Source organism: Fusarium venenatum (genome assembly GCF_020744135.1).
Source record: "Fusarium venenatum strain MPI-CAGE-CH-0201 chromosome Unknown EDB82scaffold_3, whole genome shotgun sequence".
NCBI classification, from domain to species: domain Eukaryota; kingdom Fungi; phylum Ascomycota; class Sordariomycetes; order Hypocreales; family Nectriaceae; genus Fusarium; species Fusarium venenatum.
Window position 1 is genome coordinate 3,473,414 of NW_027072131.1, and position 12,594 is coordinate 3,486,007.

Genomic DNA, 12,594 nt, shown 5'->3' on the forward strand with positions numbered 1-12,594 from the left:
CATGCAGTTTGATAGTCCTGCTGGCTTTATCCTCTGCTGAAATATCTATGCAATAAGGATAGCACGTGGTATTAACCTTTCCCCCATTCTTTCCTTTTATTAGTTACTCTTTTTCTTGAATGTGATATCCGATCTACCTATAAATAGACAAAGGAAATAAGTTGATGTGCGCGCTACTGTATGTCATAACTCATGGGGTGTCAAAAAAAGAAAAAGCAAGTAATGATGAGTACCGATATCAAAGCTCATCAAAAGCATGAAGCTCATCGCCTCTATGCTTCGGCGTATGCGCCGGCTTTCTCTTCAAATAAGGAGACTCGCCTCTCTCATGTCGCTGGCGAGGTAGTGCTGTGTGTCCTGCTTCTTTATGCGACTCGATGAGAGACTCCGCAAGTCGAGGCGTGCCTGACCTACCCGATCCCGCGCTGTTTAGCGATACATAGTGCGCGCCAAAGAACAAAATAACGACTGCCAAGAACACAGCTGTGATGCAGATCATTATGGCCCTCAGCCTCAGCCGCGTCTTATCCTGTGATTCCTTGTCATGACGTTCCCAGAGCTCGACTTGCTCTCGGACAATATCCACTCGATCACTCAGAGCACGAATCCTTGCGCGACCGTCCTGAACACGAGTTGTGAGTGATTCGATGTTCTCCTGATGCTCTTTGAACTGCCCCATCGCCGCGATCTGCGACGTGATGTCGTTTTCAATCTCGCAGGCATCTTTCTCAAAGTTTCCATGTATGCTCTGAGATTCCTCGGCCAATTCCTTTAACGCGGAAACGGTCGATTGGAGGGCGGTCATCTTTTCAAGCACGGCATAGTATGTCTCGTCGAGCCGTCGTGCCGTTGATGTAGAGAAAGTGCCTAGTTCGACCAGTGACTGCTTCAAGCCCCTGTAGATAGGTCAGCGATGACACGATATGCGAAAAAGTGGACGGTATCTTACTCGATCTGCAAGGATGTCTTGACCTTCTCTGTCTGGATCTTCTCTTTGCTCGCCTTCGTTTCCACCTGCGCAGGAACACTAATAACCTTATTCTCTTCTTCCCTCGACAACATCAAGCTCGGCCTCCGACTCTGGTCGGGGCTCATATAAGGCGTTACGCCTTCCGATCGCGGCATGATGTCTACTGATGCTCTGCCCTGGTATAGCGAATTCGGAGATAGAGGATGAGAGATAGAGATATGGTGTGCATGCGAAGCGCGGTCCTCGTTATATCGATCGCGTTCCTTCTCCTTTCTACGGTTGAGCTTAACAGGCGACGCGAGCTCGGTAATGGATCGCTTAAGCTGATGACGACTGCCTGAGCGTATGCTTGAGACGGAGTTGACAGAGTCTCTGGGACTCGTAAGGCCTGCGGAGGCCATGGCGTGAGTAAAGGAGCGTTATTTGTCAAAGCTGGGTTGGGTTGGATTGGGTTGCCGTGTGGCTGATCCCGATTCGTTCTTGCTTGCAGCAACAGCGGCAGTCAGTCGATTATGGAAAAAGTCTACGCCTGGGTATGCCTGGACCCTGTGACGCATGGGTGGGTTTCCCAGGCCAAAAAAAAAGAGGGCTTCTAGCAGTTGATTTCCTGACTTTGTTTGCGTGGTTACATCAGGCGATCGTCGAATGGCTAAGTTCGGAGATGGTTTAGTGGATCCATAGGCCGGTAGTTTCACATGTCATTACCGCACAGAGAGAGATAGAGGATACCATCTCCACACAAGGTCGAGCTCGATATCAGCACCCGAATACGTTTTTTTATAGACACTAAAGATAGAATTGTATAGGTAGATACGAGCTACTGTGTTGATATTACTGAAACGTTTCAACATACTCTACCACCTGTGACACCTCATGTGGTATCATGATTACTTCACAATGTTAGCTGATAAGTTCATTACCTGTTCACAAAGCTAACAAAAGCTTGCAACATAACCAAAGAAAACTGCGTTAATCATGACATTCCGATTCCGTTTACACATCCTCCTACTCTGAAACCAGCAGTCAACCTTAAGCTTGTTCACTGTGACAGATGGGTTCGGAACGGAGGCCTCTACTTCGAGTTGCAGTAGCCGAGATTGAACCAAGTTCTGATCAACAATAAGAGCACGCTCAGATTGCAAACGAAAGCACATGCAATTGGTCTTAGGCTAGTCAGTCCCAATGTAATGGCTCATCTTCTGCTTAGTATTCATACTAGTTGCATATTCCAACGCCGAGGTATATTTTGCTGCTTCCAAGGTCCCTAACCTATACTTTTCGTTGCAAGTTGTAGTCTGAGGTATGCCGCATCGTAAAAATCATAATGCTGTCGGTATTATGTGTGTATTTTCCCCCTCGATCCCATCACCCAACCAGCCCAGCCCGGAAGATCGCATTGTCCCGTTTAAGAGTTGATCAGCTTGTTGCGCTTCTCCTTGCGCTTTAGTCGCTCGACTCGCTTCTTGTGCATCTTCTCGGCCATCTTCTCATATCTCTCCTTCTCCTCCTTCTTGGCTCGCTTTTCCTTAATGGCCTGGACCTTGCGCTGTTTCTGCGGTTAGATCACGGTTCTATATGCAGACAAACAGAATATTTTTTGCTTACTTGTCGCTCTTCCTCCTTCTCTTCCTTCATCTCCTTTTCCTTGGCCTTGACCTGCACCATCTGCGCCCGCTCTTGCGATCGCTTCTCATAAGATCTCAGACCAGCAGTAGGTCGGAAAGCCTTCTTGGGAGCATGCCATTGCTTGCCTGTAGGATGGTTAGCTTGTGAAATTTTGTCGCGCATAACGCCGGACAATAGTCGCACCATTCTTGCGCATGCCCAAGTTCTTCTCGGCCGCCGGAGCGGGGGTCAGGTTCGTGTTTTCCTTATCAGACATTGTGTTGATGATTGTTTTTTCTTGATAATGAGGCGTGTCGTTTCAGCGATCTTCACGCGCCTTCACCAAATTTTCTGCCAGTCAAAAAAAGTTGCAGCGGGGCATTATCTTTTGGGCGGTGAGTGATTAGATAAACTATGTGGCTGTGCACCTCCATCAAGTGTGGCTAAAATCCAGGGTCCAGATGGGATTACCCCCACACTTTAAGTAAGGGGTAGGCACATACTAAGGGGTAGATCTTGTTGCGTCGCTTCGTGCTTCTGTTTCATTACCTGGAGACTGCTGGCCCCTTCAAATGGAGTCTCTAATACCTGAGGGCTTCGGCTTTCCTTTGACCCGTCAACACCCTATAGTTGACATGCCTTGGTTGTTGGAGCTGACGATTTCTTCAATAATTTTCCCTCTCGTCCCACTTGGCTTTCGGTCTAGGGAGAGTTATACGCTATTGGCTAAATCTTCAGCTGCGAACTGGTAAGCCTCAAATCCATCCGTCCTTCCATTTTTATCCCTCGTGAAGTGACTGGGCTTCCTAACTTGCGGGATCTTAACGTGGCTTTGAGTTTAAGGCATGGAGGCTAAGGGCCGATACGCTGATCAAGTGATGTGATTGGAGCAGGATTAAGTGCAATTCGTATTGCAGGAACTGCGAGTTCGTTTACGTATAGATCATAAGGGCCTATCCAAGTATAGCACATATGCATCAAGGGAGATAACCTGGCCGAGGCAGAATTGTCAAGAGCCTATCACTGACGAGAAGCCAGCAACTGGTGTACGTGTTTTCATGTCTGGTTAATTACCGTCATTTGCGGATTTCAGAGTGCAAATTATCATGCATCAATGTGTAGAGACATTGGACAATAGAGAGATATCCAATCCAGTTGCCATGTGTAGAGAGACAAGCCCTAGTCATAGATAATGGCTTTGCTAAGGTCAGCATGAACGTCTATAAACGCGCTTATAAGCATTGAGTCGTTCGACTCGTCGTAAATATCATGACAATGTCGTAGTGGAACATGTCTAATGCGGGTTTGCAAACCAGATTAGGCCTTGTTACTTCGGTATGGCGGCCGAATCCTACCTCGAGATGAATGACATGCCACAGGACCCATAACCAAGATCAAAGCCCGGTCCGTCCACGAAATGACGATGAACCAGCGTGTGCTAAATCCGGGTACGGTATTTCTTAGCCCCATCAATACAGTATACATACGATGTTTTTCTTTGGGATGGGAGCCTAGTAGCAAATATCTGTCAGTATTGCCCCGAGGCCTCCTTCACCGCAACGCAGGGAGATGGAGTTCATGACGGAATGGAAAGGAAATCGTAATTAGCTGGGCAAATTGGCTTATAGCGGTCATGATAATAATAGGAATGACCGCGTGTCAAATGGCATTGCATGTTTTTCTGTTGAGATAATTGGCGAGATTGCTCATGCACGGAGAACAAAGCCTTCATTTCACCTCAACGGTCCCGCGAGGCTATTCGCGGACGAGCTGAGTAGTGGCAGGCTGACCTGAGATGCGATCTCGCCAGCCCTTTTTTCATGATTGTGAAATTGGTGGTCCGTAAGAGTAAGTACTCTGTGGAGCATGACGAGATGGACAGGGGAACTTGAAAGAAGGAGAATCCCTGTTGATGGTGGCTTAGCTGGTGGACCAGGCCCCATGGGAGAGACTGGCCATGAACCACTGAGTTTTGGTGAGACAAGAGGGATGGGAAAAAGGAATACACGAGTTGTTGACCGGTACGAGTGACACTAGTAATGCAGGCATTACATGCGTGCAGCTTGGAAAAGTTGAGGTATCATGCAATTGACGCTGTAGTTTGTTTGCCAACACACAATTGTCACGACAACCGCAGATCAAACAGATGTAGCCGTCTTGTTCTTTGCGCAACTGCCAGGGCCTGCTTATTTTAGAAGTTGAGAGTTCAGACAGCCGTACGCTTTATACCATGTTTGGTTAAATTTCCGATGCGCCAAGCGCCTTACCATGAGTTCTGTCTGTGCATTGTTTGTGGGTGCCGTCGGATATTGTTGTAGATCTGCCTGTTAAGCGCTGATAATTGATCAATCTGTTCTTGAATACTGCGTAGGCTCTTGGGACATTGTTTTGTCGCTGCAATTAAACACCGGTAAATAATGCCACTGTTATTATAGCATAGGGAGCGCTGTCTGCAATCTCGATCATGGTATTTGTCCATATCCGGTTATGATCTATTGGAACGAACCGTGATAAAGTTGGGTCCATGTTCATCCCGTTACAATGTCTGACATCTTGTTTATTGAAAAGCAATGTAAGCCAAGAGCCAATGAGAGCACATAGACTGATACCGTTGCCTTGGTGAATCTCACTCCCCGGACGAACAAGGCAATGTGTTTTCACAAGCGCCCTGTGAATCTAGATCAAAGAAAGCCCAAGCCTCAATTGCATCCGTCATCAACTGCCATGTTTTTGATAACCAAATCAAGGCAAGACTTTCAGGTACGTGTACCAGGGTGGGAACAAACAAGGGGACTTGCGGCTGTTCCTGACCCCGTGCGTAGCGAATGACACGTTGAGCGAGGGAGGGCTATAACGAGTAGGATTTACCACGGCGTGATAAAGACGCAGAAAGCAAAACAAACACATCATTTTGCCTTGTTATCTAGCAAAACGATTCTCTCGTCTATTCAATGACTGTTTAAAGTGTCATTGATGACCCATATCTAAAACCGGACGCTTCTAGCCTTGCTAGCAGAGCGCTGTGACAAAAGACCAGGGCGGTACGTAATCTTCAAGGCCTGGTCGATAGATCATGGAGACTAGTCTGGGGTTTGCTTTGTTGTGCGTGGCCTACCTCGTAATTTGTCTCTTGGTCAAGACGGGCCAATTTATCCTGGACAGATCTCAGAAAGAAATGGTAGAAGACCTGACCAACCCCAGCAAAGCTTGCAAAAGCAAAGTATTACTGCGAGAATGCTGTACCATACTGTGCACATAGATCATGGTACGGTGTTGTATACTCTAGACTCTTGCATAGCAGTTGAAGACTGGTTCTAGCCCCGATTCATCATGCAGCCATGTCTCGACTGTACTCGTGAGGGAGTGGCCAGAGGAGCACAGTGCAGCACGCAAATCCGTACGTAGGTAGGTAGCTAGATATCGATTTCGAGAGATAAACTTGTTTTGTTTTCAACAATGCCTGTCCATTTGGCTGAAAGCCCGGCGATATCGCCATCTGAAGACCATGGTTGCCATATGCGGGAACTATCGTATCTTTTTAACTTGCTAGTTTTTGATGTGGTGTTTTGGGTTACCGTTGCTGATCCAGACCCCCCTTTCTGAAGATCGATCTGTCTGTTATCTTAGTGGCTGCCTGCTACAGCAGCCCACCGGTCTCTTGGTGGATATGATTGGCTTTCAACTTACACGAGATCGAGGGACATTTGCGTATGGGCTGCAAAACCCGCTTCAAGCTGGGAAACTATGAGAATGGTGTGCACAAAGCTGATATCTTGCAATAATCCTCAAGCCGATGGCGCCCAATAAATCCGCTTATCAGGATAGACTTTTCTCTCAATATGAAAGAGAAAAATTTGCTTTTGCCTAGTCGACTGTATGCTTCTGTGCGGGTGTTCCGTCAGCTCAAACGAGAGACACTTCTTTTTATGCGTGAAGCTGACTCGGTGTCCTGCATTGTTGTTTGTATACCAACAGTCGTCAGGTGGTTGTTATCCGAATCCGTACCTGGCGCTGACCACCCAGTAGCAATACTCATTGCAACTTATCCGATCGTCAATTGACTAGGATCTCAGTATTCTCGACGAACCATTATGCGAAGACCAGCGCAAGAGCTTTCAAAGTTGTTGGATCAATAAGATACGCCATTATGATATGGCAAGAAGTTTACGGTGACCGGCCGTGAGCCAAGACTTCCTGTACTTGATTTTGAGCTATCTGCGCAACCGCCAAGGCCGTTGGATTGTCGCGGCCACCAAGCAAGACATCGTGCCGCCCGCTGTAACCGTTACTCTCCTCCACTTCTCGTTCGCCTCCCCCGCTCTCCCTGGAGGTCACCATCCTAGCAAAAGCGGCTGACGAAGAATAGATGATCTTCAATAGTAGGAAGTATGTGAGTACAATATTTCACCAATCAGGTGAAGTTGTCGTTTGGTCTTCTAATAGACTTAGGATTTGCGCTTAATGTCACTTGCTCCTGGTTGTTCGCTTGCATTCCCGTCGTGGCCTGGTTCGTTTGCTGGCGCAGAAACACTACCGAATAGCAGAGGCCTAGCACGCCTAAGCAGAGCAGCACTTCGAGAGCGTTCGCGGGCACTCTACTTGTGGTGCATAGTGCTGGGAGAACAAAAGACCAGGCAGGGATGTGTTAACCTGCGAGGTCACAGTGCAGATGTGGGCAGGCATGGAGTATCATGTGCCGATATTGACAGTACCTGTCATGAAATGGTGACCGCCATGAACAGATTGTGTGTGTAACGGTTGTCAGTGAAGATCAATCTCCACGATGGTATTGCTGTCATGTTTCAGTAAGATTAGGTGAGGACTCAGAGCGTTTGTTCATCTCTTGGAATGAACTTTGATGCCCGGCCAATCCATGTTCTTGTCATATTGGCATGATTAACAGAATGGAATTAATTGATAGCTTTCAGCAGCATAACATGGTAATTCACGCTGTGATTATCGTCAACCAGTGAAGAAGTCAGTAGCGAGAATGACCGCCTCGATGCAATTTGCCCCAGCAAAGGACAACACAGTGCGGGCCTTTCATGCTTGGGGATAGACCCACCGCCAAGCGGGGTGGAGGAGGCCCGGCCGCCCCTGGCTCCAGCTACCTACAACATACTGGAGAAGGGAATTCATGATGGATGGAAGTGAAGGGAAGAAGAGGGACAAACAATGTAGGGGCTGTCCGAGTTATTCTCTCACCTGTCGTTCAACTGAATGTTTCTGACCTGGATACTCTGTACCTACAGTTTCAATGCAACACACCGGATCGTATCTGTTATCAAAAAGAAGCATGGTTCATCAAATATATCCCCATTGGGGTTCTGCGGCTTCTGTATTGGGCCACACTGATTCCTCGATTCATGAACAGCCATCCATTGGCATCCACTCCAACCTTGGCAGAACACAACAGAGCACAATAACAACATCACACACCGCAGGATGTTAACTAGAGTCTCCGAAGTGGCGCCCCTTGATTAAGTCTTCGTCCATGTCTCTGGCTAGTAGACAGGTCAGTCAGATTGTCCCGGCCAGGTACCTGGACTAGGGGATCCAACTCCAGTAAGGGCTAGGGATTAGTTACAAGGAGCTAACCCAACCTAAAGATTTAGGACCAAGGGGGGCCAGGACCTGGGGCCTGACCAAACTTGGAAGGAAGTGTCAAGGTACTAGAGATGCAGGTCCTCCTTCGCCATTTCCGGCGGTCTGCCTGCCTCCGTGTTGGTTGCAGCGGTACCTGCCTCGATGTACTCTATCACAGTGGACCCCTTGCACTTGCACTTGCTAGACGTGGCTGAACACAAGTCCAGTTGGCTTTCCCTCTCTTTAGACTCCACTGCCTTTCGCTTGATCACGAAATCGCGTTTCTCCCCCGTCCCGTCCCGTCTTCTCTTCTTCAACTCTCCGGCCTCACTTCAACAACAACGCCGCCTTTTGCGAGCGAAGAATCTTGTTCTTCCTTTTCCCGACCTCCTCTTTCTTGGTGCGATTCCAGTTGCTCTCTTGTTTTTTTGCAGAGTTGCGCTGGTCTTGTCCGTCCACTCCTTTTTCTATACGTTACATATCTTACTTAGTTTTACACTCACCATTCGAGTTGTTCGTCCTATCTGCCAATTCTCTGCGATTCATCTCGAAAATTTTCAAGCCCGTTGCTGCCACTTCTATCCGGTCCGTTGCCCAGCATCATCGCACGTTGTAGCAATTTGTTTTTCGAGGCCGACATATTTGCCTCTTGCCAGTTTCGTCTCATTTCAAGATCTTTAGACTGATCGTTGCCTGTGACGTCTCAGACGCGACAATCTCTTCGAAGCCGTCAACGTATTATTGCTATTCAACCGCTCGAATCGAACAATCAAGCGAGTCTGGCGGTCCCGGAACGAATACCCGCCTGTCCTATGAACTATTAATTCACCCACCGTTGTCCATCGCTTCGATTGCCGCTGCGCGGCTGAGGGGAAGATGGCAACCGCATTTGGCCCCGAGCGGCTATCAGGCCCATCTTCTGGTCCAGCATTCGACAGCTCCGCCGACCGATTTGCTGCTTCGATGAAATCACTAAATGGATCTCAGTCACTCGACTGCAACGCCCAAGCTGATGAACCGCCTCCAAACCCTCCATTCGTCTTTCCAGCTCAACCGCCCGGCTCAGCATCTGCACCTTCATCCTTTTCAAGAGCGTCAGGACGTCGTCCCATGTCGGCTATCGAGACCCCCAACTTCAGTTTTGGGTTTTCCGCTGAAAATGCGGAGAGGCATGCTCGGTCAGCATTGCCAGATTTTAGCTTCAATCCTGGTGCAATGCTTTCCCCAGACCGCGAGAACAACTTTCTCTTGACTCCTCCCATTTCTCCTCATTCCCCCAGGAATGGTGCGTCACAACAGAGACCCGGCGGCCATGGGCATCGGAGAGGCGGTAGCGAATTTGTCGGAGGCCGTCTTCGTGAGGGCAATTCAATTGCCATTATGAGCACCAGTCCAACAAAGTCCGAGAGTGGACTTGTGTCGCCAACCTTTCAACCCCCACCGAGGAGAGGTCACCGAAGAGGAATTTCAGGCGCCATCTCGACAAATGATCTACCTATCCTCCAACCACCTGTTTTCGATTCTGCCGGCCGTGGAAATAGTGCGCCGACAAGCCCGACTGACTATGAGCAACCAAACAACCAAGGACCTCTTAAACTCGACGAACAAATTACGCCTGATCCTGCACCAGTACCCCAACCGGAGGCTTCGAAACAGATTACAGAGCCGGTCGCAAAATCTTCGCCTGACAGTAGTCCCAAGAACCCTAAAGCTCGCGTTGGATTCTCCGACACACTCGAGTTCATACCACGACCATTGTCTCTGGTATCCAACGAGACATCTAGTACTATAACAGCGCGACCTGGACATTCTTTATCTGGCAGTATTTCATCTATCATATCAGCGAACTCGCCTAGCGGCCGTGATAGTCCATCACCGTTATCTCAAACACCAACTCGCGAGATATCAGATTCCCGGCCAAGCACAGCAGGTGCTGTACTTGAAAATACTCACGATTTGGCCAACGCAGCCTGCTCACCAAAGCGCCGAAACTCGATTCCTACACTGCTCAATTTCGCCGATGCTCCCAAGGCGGAAGATCCTGAACCCAGCCCGACCAGAAAGCGGTGGTCGTTCTTTGCTAGGGAGCACTCGAGTGGCAACACATCTCCCGGCAAGGCACGACCGCAGAGCGCTGGCTCACTTGACTTATTGACAAAGATAGCGCCTGCATCCAGTAATAGATTTGACGTCACTACCGAAATCCTTGATGCGACGCCAACCAAGCCCAAAAGCAGCAAAAAGAGTAAGAAGAAGAAAAAGAAGGTCAAAGGGTGGGCTGGCGCTATTCTGCCACGAAAGCCCAAGTCTCACAACAAGCGCTCTAAGTCAGAAGGTGGTTGTACCCCAACTCCCCCAGCTCCCACTGTTGCCCGATACGAGGGCGAGGATCAGATGTATGGAGAGCCAGAGCTATTGCAGATATCAACTCCTACACTCACAGTCACGGAGTCTCCCGATCCTCCTCAGGAAGATGCGGTACCGAAGCGATCAGTAGATGAATCAGCATATCCCATGATTGATTTGGACGCAGCTCTAGGTCCTTTCAACACACCATTGCCTCTCAACCTTGAGTGGGAGGCCGCCCAGCGAGCAGCTGGCGGCGCTGGAAAGCGACGACTTCACAGTGCACAGGGTATGAAGGGCTTCAGCGGTCCTGGAATGCACTATCACCGCCGTGCAGAATCTGCTCCTGATCTGCCTCCTTTTGACCCCGGCCGTGCTGGTATGCACCGTTATAACAGCAGTTCCACTATGGCTGATGTGTTTGAAGAAGACGAGGAGGACGATGACGATAATGCTAGATCTGGAACAACAGATGACTCCTCGGAAGAAGAGACTGACTCCGACAGTGACGTTACGCCTCCGGCTGGTGCTGTTCGGGATCCTCTCCGTAGTTCCCAGGACAAGCTATCAGTACACAGCATGAAACGAACTACTTCCAGTCTGAGCGACAAAGATCAAGTATCTGGCAGCACGGTCCGAGGCGAACGCTCAAGGTCATCTCTCCACGAAAGTGTCATCGCTGAGGAGTTTCCAAGCGTAATATTTCGTTCGCCATTCATGCCTGCGGAACGATGCGACACTGCTGACTCGGCTCACTCGTCACTCAAACGGTTCTCTGCCCACAACGACCTTTCTCCTGGGGAAGTCAGCCCGTTGCACCTTCCAGCGCCAGCCAACGTACCAAATAGTCCTTACGCCATCAGCTACTCGTCCTCGTTCCCGTCGCCGAGGTCACCCATGTCCGTCGATGTGCAGCGAATCTCGACAGCTCCCTCGTCGGTAGCTGATGAGAACAACTTTCGGTCTCTGCTACTGATGGGAGAGCCTGGTCCCGAGGTTCGCGTTTCAGTGGATTATGATATTCCTTCACTGACATCGAGCAACTCTACGATGACGCGAGAAAGTATGTTTCTCCCAGGCCAGCGTCAATCACAACCCACGCTTCGAGAGCCTCGCCCTGTATCTGTGTCGTCTGCCTTTGGACGTCGAAGATCAAGTCTGGCTAGTCTCAGCCGTCTCATCAGCAGCTCTCACGGTGAACGGAGCAAGCTGTCGATGGAAGTCACACTGGATAGCGACGAGAACAAGAAGACAAAGAGTAGCCGAACAAAGAAGCTGGGCCGCATGATGCAGTTCTGGAAGCCCACCAAGGAGAAGGAACCCATCAAGGAGAAAGAAAACGATACTAAATAATGATGAGGGAGATCCGACTCGAAGACACTCTACAAGCGTTGGCGTTCTATGACTGCGTCGCTGCATTTGCACGCGAGCATGTGTACAATATTTATTTTCTGGCATTGGTTACCGAGTAACAGAATCTTGGCGGCTGGGCAATTACATTATCTGCCATTATTGCACCGAGTAATGACAAACTTAACAACAACTACATCGATCAACAAACAGGGTACAAACACTCACAATTAAGAAAAAAAGCCTTGGATCGATTGATTTATCAGAATTTTGGATTATGGATGGGTACGGGCGCAGAGGTTAATGATTGCATGATTATTATTGGTATCTGGGATGGGCCCACGTTGCTCCCGAGTCAACACATCTCTGGTTGAGTCGGGTCAAGGGGTAGCTTAGACTCCCGATAGAAGAAGGGGGAATATGCTTCTGGCTGGCATTCTTGGTGCCGCCGCCAACAAATGGAAGCAGTGGGATTTGAGAAGTAGCTTGGTATATTGCGGAGGTTGGTAAGAAATGGACAGAACTAGTAATGAACATAGTGCTGAAATTCTTCAAGGCGAGGTCACAAAATTCGTAAGGTGTAACCCTAATTAGAAGATGTTAAAGAATGCTGGTGTGGACGATCACATTCTTTGGACAGGCACAGAGACCTTGCAAGTATCAGGGGTCATTAAGTCGTGAGTTTATTCAAGAATGCTGGCATGTATGTAGTGTATCTATGTGAAATCATGACCAAA

General features: G+C 48.9%; 5 protein-coding genes across 5 annotated transcripts; 3 read left to right on the top strand and 2 right to left on the bottom strand.

Annotated features, from left to right (window-relative positions):
* Positions 1–238: 238 nt before the first annotated feature.
* EDB82DRAFT_477542 (uncharacterized protein) lies at positions 239–1,371 on the bottom strand (the record flags this gene model as incomplete). The annotated part of the gene is made up of 2 exons (XM_025727406.2): positions 239–896; positions 950–1,371. The coding sequence occupies 2 exons, from the start codon at positions 1,369–1,371 to the stop codon at positions 239–241; spliced, it is 1,080 nt and encodes a 359-aa protein (XP_025581876.2).
* A 1,004-nt stretch (positions 1,372–2,375) lies between these two features.
* EDB82DRAFT_526901 (uncharacterized protein) lies at positions 2,376–2,852 on the bottom strand (the record flags this gene model as incomplete). The annotated part of the gene is made up of 3 exons (XM_025727407.1): positions 2,376–2,516; positions 2,576–2,721; positions 2,780–2,852. The coding sequence occupies 3 exons, from the start codon at positions 2,850–2,852 to the stop codon at positions 2,376–2,378; spliced, it is 360 nt and encodes a 119-aa protein (XP_025581877.1).
* Positions 2,853–5,648: 2,796 nt separating this feature from the next.
* On the top strand, positions 5,649–6,323 carry EDB82DRAFT_477544 (uncharacterized protein; the record flags this gene model as incomplete). The annotated part of the gene is made up of 3 exons (XM_065608091.1): positions 5,649–5,795; positions 5,877–5,980; positions 6,203–6,323. 3 exons carry the CDS (start codon positions 5,649–5,651, stop codon positions 6,321–6,323), a joined length of 372 nt encoding a protein of 123 aa, XP_065463968.1.
* A 1,774-nt stretch (positions 6,324–8,097) lies between these two features.
* On the top strand, positions 8,098–8,940 carry EDB82DRAFT_240236 (uncharacterized protein). The gene has a single exon (XM_065607293.1). The coding sequence runs from the start codon at positions 8,324–8,326 to the stop codon at positions 8,840–8,842; it is 519 nt and encodes a 172-aa protein (XP_065463969.1). The 5' UTR covers positions 8,098–8,323; the 3' UTR covers positions 8,843–8,940.
* A 97-nt stretch (positions 8,941–9,037) lies between these two features.
* On the top strand, positions 9,038–11,860 carry EDB82DRAFT_546762 (uncharacterized protein; the record flags this gene model as incomplete). The annotated part of the gene is made up of 2 exons (XM_065609472.1): positions 9,038–11,495; positions 11,586–11,860. 2 exons carry the CDS (start codon positions 9,038–9,040, stop codon positions 11,858–11,860), a joined length of 2,733 nt encoding a protein of 910 aa, XP_065463970.1.
* Positions 11,861–12,594: the final 734 nt, after the last annotated feature.

Excerpts from the sequence above, each read along its gene's own strand:
- EDB82DRAFT_240236 (XM_065607293.1), top strand. The coding sequence starts at position 8,324 with ATGTACTCTATCACAGTGGACCCCTTGCACTTGCACTTGCTAGACGTG.